This window comes from Balaenoptera ricei, chromosome 19 (assembly GCF_028023285.1).
Source record: "Balaenoptera ricei isolate mBalRic1 chromosome 19, mBalRic1.hap2, whole genome shotgun sequence".
NCBI classification, from domain to species: domain Eukaryota; kingdom Metazoa; phylum Chordata; class Mammalia; order Artiodactyla; family Balaenopteridae; genus Balaenoptera; species Balaenoptera ricei.
The window spans coordinates 27,079,020-27,090,033 of NC_082657.1; the positions used below are offsets into that span (position 1 = coordinate 27,079,020).

An 11,014-nucleotide genomic window follows, 5' to 3' on the forward strand; every position below is an offset into this window, starting at 1 on the left:
AGAGTTCTAACCCAGGTGGAATTCAGGAGGCAGAGTCAAGAGGGTAATGTAAAAAAAAGTAAACACTCCTAAGACTTGTAAGAACTGATGAAATAGTCACCCAGCTGCTTGCTCAAAATAGTTCTAACCCAGAAGGGGGGGAGGGTTCCTTGATCTCGCTCTCACAGGCACCAGAACTGGATGTCTTGGGGGTGAGTTGGCCACTTAATGTTCCTTGAATGCATGGGAGGAAGCCGTGGTGGGACTGTTACATTAACGTGGGAACTTTGGGGGTTTGATGAGCTCATGGCTTGCTGAGACCTTGTTGGGACACTCAGTTCTGCTGACTCAAAACAGTGAGTTGGACAAGTCAGAGTCCAGTGTCTCCCTCTGACTCCTTGCAGGGCTAAGTTTAAAGCTTGGCCCACAGAAGGCTGGCTCGGTTTCTGTGCCTCCCTATCCCGAAGGTGGGCCACAGGCAGAGAAGACGGGTTTTTGCTGCTCTGCTCCTTGTTGATATCTGGCAGACTCGAGCTGGCCCTCCTTAAGACAACAGTCTCCCTGTTAAGGCTGAGATTAAATTGTTTCCGGTTTATCACTTTACAACTGATTTTTCTGGTTCCGGAACTAGTAGGGGTTCCAGGGATTATCTCTGCCTTTTGTTAAATAGCAGCTTGCGTGTGGGCTTCATGAAGTACAAGGATGATTAAGGCAGAAGGGGACACTGTCTTTTCCTTTCAGGTATCTGATTGCCAGATTGTCCTCTGGGCCTGAGCTTCTCTTCCCCCAATTCTTTAAGGATTGGTGGGATTTTTTTAGCAGGCACAGAAAATGTGAGAGCATTCCAGGTGGAAGGAGGGCTGTGAGCAAAGACAGAAGGTTGGGAAGTTCTGGGCGTTTGGGGAAGTGAATTGGTGCCATTTGGAGAGCACTGTCTGGCAGAGAGATATGGTAGATGAATAAGATGGAAAAGGGGGACTGGAGTCTTGTGTGCTGGGCTCAGTACTTTATGGTGCAAAGTTTGGTGTGCAATGGGGAACCAGGACGGTGTTCCAACAGGGTATGGCTCCATCATTGAGGTGGAGAAATTTCTTGGTCATTTGGGCTGGAAACACCCTGTGATTTCTAGGACAGATGTCCCCACTGCCATGTCCTACCCCCGAGTAAGTTGAGACATTCTTTCTGTCCACCTACATTCTCCGGTGCTTTCGTTCAAATTCATCCCTTCTTATTCTCTTCTCACTTGGTCGAATCTCAGTTGCCTGATTCTTGGTGCTGGAGATAATAGCCCCAGCCAAGCCAGCATAGCCTTGCTTAAACCTTTCATTCTCTAGAGACAACCTTTCCATTTTGCTAGCTTAAACAGTGCCCCTTCTGAGAGAGCCATATTTTCCCAGTCTTTTTTTTTTTGGCTTGGCTTGGCTTGCCTTGGCTTTGCACAGCTTCGGTTTTTCTACCTCTGTTTTGAACTCTAATGATCAAAACTGGACTGATGTTATTTTAAAGGGTTCGATTCGGTTAGAGATGGGATTTGTAGGGAGTTGAGTGACTTGGGGTGAATCTTCGATCCTTTCTGGGCTTTGGTTTCCCTAGTCTATAAAAGGAAGGTCTGGTGGGCCCAGGGTTTTTCCCCAAGTCCTGACTTTTGTGCCTCTTTGTCCATCTGAAGGCCTTTAAGCTGCCTTATGGAATCATTTCACCAGGTGCTCTGTAAATAGTACCGGCTGATCGGCTGGACACCTGGCTCTGGTTTTTTTTTTTTTTTTAACATCTTTATTGGAGTATAATTGCTTTACAATGGTGTGTCAGTTTCTGCTTTATAACAAAGTGAATCAGCTATACATATACATATGTCCCCATATCTCTTCCCTCTTGCATCTCCCTCCCTCCCACCCTCCCTATCCCACCCCTCTAGGTGGTCACAAAGCACCGAGCTGATCTCCCTGTGCTATGCGGCTGCTTCCCACTAGCTATCTATTTTACATTTAGTAGTGTATATATGTCAATGTGGCTCTGGTTTTTGATTGTGGGGTGTCTTGCCAGGCAAGTCTCGTCTGTCTTGCTTGGTGGTAGGAGTGGAGGAGAATGTTCAGGAGGGCCTGAAGGAGGAGGGGCACTTGACTAAGTGGGTGTGTGAAAGGGGCCATTCTCCTCCAGCCTGGGCTGTGTGCTCTCAGGGAGGCCCTGTTTCTCCCTGACAGCAGCTCTCAGTGGGAGAACCTATCAGCTTTTCAGATCCTGGTGTTCATTGGGAGCAGCATTTAAAAATAAGCTGCCATTAGTAGGAGTTTTGAAAAGATCTGTCTGTTCCTCCTCAACCTACTTCTTTTTCCCTTGTTTTACTGGGGGAAGGGAGGAGGTTGGCATAACTGGAGACAGGAAGGCTTCTGTTTGTAAAAGTACACAGAGTCAGGGCAAAACATTTATGAAGGGAAAAACTGAATACTGTTAACATCAGTGTGTGCTGCTGCATCTAAACACAGGTAAAAGTGGAGAATGCTGTAGCACCTCCTTACTGTTAGCTAAGAACTAAGTCTGGAAACTCTGGATGTGCCAAGCACAAGAGGTGAAATCTCATCGGTCATTTTCTTTAGAGCTTAGATGCTATCTTAAAATAAAGAAATTTGTAGTGTAGGCTTCCATTTGGATGAACCCTCCACCCACCCACCCTGCCCAAGTCACCAAGGACCTGCATCCTGGGCTTTGCCTTTATGTGCTGTGGGCCTCAGACAAGTCATTCAGAGCACCTTGGCCTCAGTTATTCCTCTGCAAAATGGGCCCAATTTATTTCTCCTAAAGACTACTTGGAGATGTTTAGTGATGATGCTTTGAACAGCAAGAAGCTAGTCAGAACTCTTTTTTTTTTTTTTTGGCCCGTGCTAAATGGCTTGCAGGATCTTATTAGTTCCCCGACCAGGGATTGAATTTATGCCCTCAGCAGTGAAAGGGTGGAGTCCTAACCACTGGACCGCCAGGGAATTCCGCAGTCAGAACTCTTAAGAGTCTTCATTTTCAAGCTAATGAGAGTTGCTTGGGGAGAGTGCCAAGGGTCACTCTTTCCTTGCCTTCGTCTTGAGTCTCTGGGTCTAGGAATGTGCTCTTTGGGGTTTCCTCTCCTGCCTGGGCCTTAGCCTTGCTATCTTGAATTATCCTGTTTGGAGCTCATTCAGCTTTCATCCCTGCAAACCTCAGCTTCTACGGTTGACCCTCCCACAGGCCCCTAGACTTCAGGAACCTACGTCCAGCCTTCCCTGCTTCCATGGTTAGGAAACTCAGCCCTTGGAGCTCCCACCTCAACTCTTATTTAATCACAGGCCTGTATAGGTTTGGCTCGGTTTCTTCCGACTTTGCTTGTCATAATGGTCCGGGCCAGACCCTGTGCTGAGCCTCGGTTTCCTCAGCTGTGCAACGCACCTGTTTTCAGGGACCCTGGGGACTAGTTGGGTTTGTCTCTGGGGCTTCCGTCTGCAGCTCTCTGTTGGGCTTCCTGCCTGCCCAGTCCTCCTGCTCATGGCCCTGGGGTCTTTTCACGTGGCCTTCCTGGCCTGGAGCCAGCTGTGCCCTCTCTCCCTTCTCTGAGGCCACTTCTTCATCAGCCTGGGCTCTGAAGGTGGTGGCCTCCTGTGTTGCCCACTTCTGTCACAGGGCATGATTCATAAGTGTTTGTTGAACGAGAGGGAGGCTCTCTGGGGATTAACCGTCCTACCAAACCTTCCCGCTCACATGTTACATGACATAACAGGAGCCATCCCTACCTCGAGGAAACTGCCTTGTGCCTGTTAGGATTGTCCATTGTCCTAATGCTGGGCCTGTGAGCTGGGAAGGACAATGCTAACTCCTTTTTCCTTCTCCCTGCTGACACCCTCTGAAATATGCCATCCCCAGAGCCTGGGGGCCTGCTCCTTGAGCCCTCCTTGAGCTGAATTGTGGGAAGAGAGCCCCCCTGTGTTGGCTCTCATCTCAGTGCCCCACAGGGAGGCAGCTCTGGGCAGGATGTGTGCAGGTGAGTTAAACAGGTGGGCTCTAGGATGCTGGGAATTGGAACTAGAAAGCTATGTGCTGAACTGGCAGGCTCCCGAGGGCGGGGCTGAGGTGCCATTGGGTGTGCGTGCAGGCCTGGATGAGTCACTGTGGGCAGGAGTTTGCCCCTGACTCCTTGGTGTTTCCCAACCCATGTAGATCTCAAGTGCCAAGATACAGGAGTCTCCTTTATATGGTGGCCCTTGGCCGGACAGGCTGGTCCCCTGCCCATTCAGAGGAGCCAATTTCCCACCCTGCAGCTCATCCATCATAGCGAAGTGTCTGGAGACCATAGGTACCCAGACCCGAGAAAGGAGATACTCAATGCTCCTAGGCTGCTTGTTGGCAGGCCCCAGATCGGTTGAGCAGTGCAGGGGGAGGGCACGGAAAGGAACATCCAGGGATCTGTTCCAGGCATTATTCTCTCCCTGCATTGAGCTGGCCGAGGGCCCGCAGCTGTGTGTTGTAGTTCCTGGCCCTCGACTGTGACACATTTACTCCCTACCGAAGAATGGACTGTGCCCACACCATGGAAATCACCTGAGTTCAGCTGGCCAGGCCTGGGGGACCGTGGCAATTGAGTGAGGCTGACAGAGCGTCCCGTGCCAGGAGCCCAGGCCAGTGCCAAGGGGTGGGTCAGGTCTGCCCCTTTGCACACAGTGGCCTGGATTGCTCCACCTGTGGGACGAGCCCTGAGGCCACATGCCCCACATCCTGTGTCCAGGGTGCCTGCCCTCACCCCAGCCCAGCCCTGGGCAGTGGGTGGTGCTGTCCCCCTGCCTTGGCCCCCTGAGACGTCTTTCCATATTGGCCAGCCCTGAAGAACTTGGTAAAAGGGGCAGGAGGGAATTAAAAGGCCTTTCTCCCCGCTACCCGCCACCAAACATAGCTTTTGGAGACTTATCAGGCCCTGTTTATGACGGTCCAGCGCTGTTTCTGGGGTGCCCTCCTCAGCGCCCCATGCCTCCTGACTCCCGAAGCAGCTGGAGAATTCCTGTATGGGAGGGGCTTAGGAGTGGCAGATGAGGGTCAGGAAGACTTGTTCGCCAGCTGCTTTCATCCCTGAAGCCCACTGGTCTTTACTTAAGGGGTATATTACTGAGTTAAAAAAGGGAAAGTTTTCTAAAGTTGCTTTTATGCACACATTGTGAAATGGAGAAGGCAAGTGTCAAAACCATAGAACTGTACCTTTAAAATTTGTATTTAGGGTGCCTTTGGGGAAAGGGCAGCTGGAGATGGGAAGGTGGCCAGGCATTCCACCCAGGCCCCCCGTTGGTACTGCCACCCCTTGCCCCACCGCCTTCTTCCTCCACCATGACCCTTGTGACCTTGTTCCTGGTGCAGCTTTGTAAGATGATGATGTTTGTACTCTGCCAAGTGCTTTCATACTGTTTGTCTCAGATAATCCTTTCAGCTGCCCTGGGAGGTCCTTGAACCTGCTGTTGATTCTAACTCTTACAGTGGCTAATTCTGGATTTATCAGGGAGCTGCGTGGAGTTCCCACATTTCCAGATCCGCACAGTTCTCCACCTAAAACGCATTTTCTCCTTAGCAGCAGCCGGGGTGTCCTGCAGTCACCTCCCCAGTGACGTTGTTGCCAGGGTTTCCGAGTTCCTCCTGTCTCTGCCATCTCTGTTCTGTGCTAAACGCATTGCTCAGGCAGTGGCCTCAGTTTTGCTCTTCAGCCAGTCTTTTCATCCCTGATGCTTTTTTTTTTTTTTTTTCAGTATGAAAATCAGCCCACATTCTTCATCCTGCAAAGACAGGGTTGCAAGAGAATGACCCCCGAGAGGTCCCTGCTGATCAGTGTCTTCTGGAGGGGAGGGTGGCCGCAGTGCCCCAGTCATTCACTTAGGGGTGGAGGTGGAGCTGCGCTTGGGGGGAGGGAGCCGGCAGTTGTGGGATCCTCTCCCTGATGCTTTCTGCTGCTGACCCCTCCCTCCCTCCCTCCCACCACATTTGCCCCAGGGTCAACGTGGACCTGCAGCTGCCTCAGGGTGCTCTGGCAGCCCAGGAAAGCTCTTCTAGCCTTTTCAGAAAGTGGGTAACCTTTTGAAGCCTTAATTTCCTAATCTGTAAAAAGGGATTAATAGGGGTTGGCTGAAAAGTTCGTTCAGATTCTTGCATAACATCTTATGAAAAACCGAAACCAATTTTTTGGCCAACCCAATACTGGCCCTTCCTCATAGGGGTGGTTATGAAGGTCACATGGGACCAAGCATATCAAGGGCACTGTGCCTGACACCTGGCAAGGCTCAGAATAGGGCTGCTTATTAATATCCTGTTGAGCATTGCTTGGCCTCTGGAATCCAGGGTCTGAGAGTAACTAAGTAACCACCTGTTGCTTTCTCTCTACTCAGGGTATCAAAAAACCATTTACTGAGGTCATCCGTGCCAACATCGGGGATGCCCAAGCCATGGGCCAGCAGCCAATCACCTTCCTCCGACAGGTGAGCTGGCCCTCAGGAACAGAGGCCACTGGGACAGCAGGGAACCAGCCAGCCAGGCCCATTACATTACCTCTGCCTCCTTGCCTGTCCAGCTCCCTCAGGACACAGCAGACACCAGAATCCCACAGGGAGGTGCCATTGAAGTAGCAGCCCTCTCCAGTGCCTGACGTCCCCACTGGTTCTCTCCCTCAGTCTCCTCCCCTTCCAAAGCTGTCTAAAATTCCTAAACCCATTTTGAGGATGCTCTAGTATACAAGGCTGCCAGGTGCATGGTCCTGGATGCTGAGTTCGGAGCTGGGTTGGCGAGGGCATCAGAGAGTAGATGGGAGAGGTAGAGGCCCAGTGGGCGGGGAGGTGGTGCGTGGGGGTCCAGGTATGGCTTCCCAAGTGAGAATCCCCAGGTTTGAGTGTTGGCTTTGCTGCTTACCAGCTGGGTGGCTTTGGGCAAGTGGAGATCACCAGACACTGCCTCGGAGGACTGCTGGGGGACTCCATGAGATGAAGAGTATGAAGGCCCTCAGGAGGCACATTTCAGTGTTTCAGTTTGAGTGCCAACTGCAAGGATGCAGCATGGGCCAAAACTGTAGGATTGGTGGGCTAGAGGGGAAGAGATAAGGTGGGAGAGTACTCCAGGGCCTGCTAGACAGAGGTTGGAGACCAGCTACAGGGAAAGCTTTTCCCTGGAGAAGGAATGGGGCAAAATTTGGTCCTTGTGTGGTTAAGGTTGGCAGGCTGGGGCAGGCAGGAAAGCTGAGTGCTGAATGCCCTGGTCTTCTTTTCCTGCCTGTATTTCCTGCTGCAGGGACTGGCACACAGGAGGGGCGATCCTGCCCTGCTCCCTGGGTGGAGGGGTGTTGGGGGCCACGGGGCCTCAGCCTGCAGCCCCTCAGGGAATTCACACAGGGTATGGGGGAGAAGAACCAAGGCTGGCAACGACCTCAGGAACGTCCACTGCATGGACTCCCGTGACCACTGTTGCAGACCTCAGGAGCGTGCCAGCTGCCCATGAATGTCAGAGGCCCCAAGCTGGGCCCGTGGTGAGGAAGTGGATCAGACCAGACCGAGTGGCTCTGCCAGGGAAGTGGAGCGGGAGGAGGTCAGAGCATCCTGGTTGTCCTGGAAGCACACAGCTTAGGAGAGGAGAGGCCCAAAGTCGCTTCCCTCTGCAGAGGTTCCCCACACGTGCCTGGGGCGCCTCCTGTTGCCTCAGCCTTTTCTGGTTGGCTGGCACACTCCCGGATCCAACCCTGCCGCTGGCCATGGCAGGCCCGGCCTCTCCCACTTGGTGCTGGCCTCCTCCAGCCTTCACAAGCACCCCAGGGAGGAGGGCAGGCTGGGTCACACTGCCTATTGCACAAATCTTTTTGAAGAAAAGCTGGGCTCCAAGAAGCCTGCGCCCGCCCGAAGTCCCCCAGCCGTGAGCACAGCCTGCCTCAGTGCTCCTGGCACCGCTCTTAAGCTTCCAGCTTAGACTTGCCTGGTGAGCGGGGGGTTTGCCAGCACTTTTGCAAACATTTCCTTGCTTAATCCTCTTAATTTGTGAGGTTAGGGTGATTTTTCTCCGTTACAGAGATGAAAAAGCTGACTTGGTTTTCAGTTCTGGCCAGGAAAAGGGGTGATGGGGGGCGCTCAGGCCGTAGGCAGAGGTCTGTGCAATCCTGTCATCTGGGGTGCACCTGCCTCCGCAGCCCCGGCCCCCTGCTCTGGAACCCCTGGTTCTTGTGGCCTTGGGTATGTGAGCTGCTGTCCTTTATGGAGGAGGTGGGGCAGAGGAAGCAGCCCCCTTCTGTCCCCTGGCTCCTCTTCTGGTGGCCCACCCTCCGCCCAGGCCCAGGTCATCATGGACCTTGCCTCTCACCATCTCCCTTCCTCTGCAGAGCGTCCACTGTCCTCCTCCCCGCCTGTCCCCAGGCCCCCACAGGCCAGGGCCCTTGTGGAGGGGCCTGTGACGGCACTGTCCCTCAGAGCTGTCGTCTCACACGGTCGCCTGCCCGCAGTCCTTTGTGCCCCTCCGGGGTGGGAGGTGCTGGGAGCCCAGCTCATGCCTCTGTTTCCCCAGGTGATGGCACTCTGTACCTACCCAAACCTGTTGGACAGCCCCAGCTTCCCAGAAGATGCTAAGAAACGAGCCCGGCGGATCCTACAGGCTTGTGGCGGGAACAGCCTGGGTGAGGCCCCGACTTGCCAGGTCCCAGCGGGCGTGAAAAGAACGTGTGTTCTCAGCGGGGGCCTGGGCCTCAGCCTCGGCCCGGAATGGAGGGGTACACGTTGAGTGAGTGTGTGAATGTGTGTGGGGTGGGTGACGTGCAGAGTAAATGACAACGTCCTTCTTGTCCGTGCTCTGTCAGCCTCTTGTTTGCTGAGCTTATGGGGTCGATGCCATCTTTGGGTGGATTGGGGCACTTCAGGCGCAAGAGCCTGCATCTGGCTGGGTTTGGGGTTTGCACTGGGAGCTGGCTTTGATGCTGAGCCCACCCTCAGAGCAGAAGGTCTCCGAAGCCGGAGGCCAGAGGGAGGCACACGCCCCGCTGGCCCGGCGTCTCACTTCCCTGTGGCCACGCTGTGAGGTGCCTGTGGCCCCCTTTTGGTGGCTTCCTCGCTCTGAAGGTGCCGCCCACCCCCCGACTTGTGTGTTACGTTCCCGTCACCAGACTGTGCTCCTTTGTGCCGGGAGCCCACGCCCAGCCTTGGCCCCCGGCACCAGAGGACTCCATGGAGGAAGGCCCTGTAGATGTGAAAATGATCTTCTGTCCCTTCCCTGCTGAGACAGATTTCCAGCCTCTGGGCCTCTGGCTCTTTGTTCGCATCTCATGTTCTTTTTTCCTGTTTATTTTTGCTTCATTCCTTTGCCCAGTGCCTACATAGGGAATCCAGCTTTCTTTGTCATGAGGAAAATCGTTGTCCTTAGGGCTTCTTTAGGACTTGTGCCTGAATGTTTCAAAACATGGGACAGGGATTCTTGTGGCTTGTTCAGCAGGGGATCAGCCACAATTGGCATCTCTGTCACCTCCCTGCCTTTCCCCTCCCCCTTTTCTGCTCTGTCCCTTTATGGAGAGCCCTATGCTTACCTTCCTGGCTGTAGTCACCCTACCAGCCCTCTGTCCAAGTTTGTGTCCTTCACAGTGTCCCTCTCAGGAAGGGGCCAGCTTCCCTTTGCTTCCCTGCCCGCCAGCCTGGTTGGGGTGTGGGCCAGCACCTTGTGTGGCAAGGACTAAACCACAAGCTGGCAGAGGCCAGCCCAGAGGCCTGGCCTCCAGGCTCCTTTCCTCCTGCACCCTCTGCCCAGCCCAGAGGACAAAGGCGCTTCTCGAAGACCCATGGCAGTGGGCCTGAGACTCCAGGAACTGCAACCCGGAGGTGGAGGGAGGGGGTTTGCTCTTGCATATCTGATGTCAACGTCTGGGGAACGGAGAGGGGATCTTGTTCCATGCACTAAGCCTCATCGACAAGTTTTTTCTGTGTCAGCCAGGGCTGGGAGAATGGCATTGGGAGGCCATGTCCATGTGAGTCAGGACTGTTGGCCTTTGGGGTTTTGGGAACCTGCACTGAGTTCTGTCTGAGGATTTCAGGAGGACAGGTGAGGTAGGTGCTCTCTGAGCTTCTTTCCTCGTCCTTGAATTAGGAGATACTTTGTACCCACCTCCCGGGTTTGCAGGAAGGTTGGCATTTGTGCCCCTTATCAGATGTGGAGAAGCCCCGCCCTGGAGGTCACTACCTGTTCCTGCCCATCGTGGGGGGAGGGGCAGTGCCCTGGCCAAGACTGGGACAGTGGGAGGTGGTGCTCTGTCAACTAAGCCTTGGGCAGCCTGAGCACCTGCCCACAAAAATAAGGGAAATGGAAAATGTCAGTATGCCCAGGGCTACCCTGGCCCACGGAGAGATTATAAAATGTGTACACAAGGTCTTAGGGCTCACCTGGACGTGTTTTTATCATGCCCTTTAAAATTATTTCTTACTGGGGCTTCATTTATTTTTTGTTTGATGAGTAATCCAGTTCTCAGGTTGTGTCCCGGACCTTAAGTGGCATTGAGGTGAAACCTAGACACACCTGGGGGAGGTGGGAGCCGGGAGATAATGCCCTCATCAAGCTCCTCTCTGAGCCCACGCCGTGTACCAGGCACTGCTCTAGGCCCTAAGGGACACTGGTGAACAAGGCAGGTGGAGTTTCTGTGCCCGTGAAGCTCACTGTCAGATTTGGGAGAAACAAACATTAAAAAGAATTAACACAGAAACATAATCCCCAGTTTTCATGAGTTCTTAGAGAAAGAGCAGAGAGCTGAGGGGTTATAACAAGGGATTCTAATGTAGAGGGAGGGTTTAAGGAGAAACTGGCATTCAAATTCATGTGGAAGATGACTAAGAGAATCTGTTAATGCACAGCAGGCAGAGGAAATGGTATGTGCAAAGGCCTTGAGGTTTAAGAACTGAGTGTGATCGAGTGAAAGGGTCTGGGTGCGATGGCGCTGGGGGCTTGGCAGATGGGGCCAGTTTGTGGGCAGTGGGAGGCAGGTTGCCATGGGTCCCAGGGCAGAGTCCTACACAGGGGTAGGTGCTCTACAGAGATG

At 53.4% G+C, this 11,014-nt stretch overlaps 1 protein-coding gene across 1 annotated transcript in view; it reads left to right on the forward strand.

Moving 5' to 3' along the window:
• GPT2 (glutamic--pyruvic transaminase 2) overlaps positions 1 to 11,014 on the forward strand; it is a 34,444-nt gene that overhangs the window by 1,441 nt on the left and 21,989 nt on the right. Inside the window, exons 3-4 of the mRNA XM_059904999.1 lie at positions 6,360 to 6,449; positions 8,509 to 8,617. Of these exons, the coding sequence (XP_059760982.1) occupies positions 6,360 to 6,449; positions 8,509 to 8,617 (199 nt within the window). The remainder of the gene's footprint in view (positions 1 to 6,359; positions 6,450 to 8,508; positions 8,618 to 11,014) is intronic.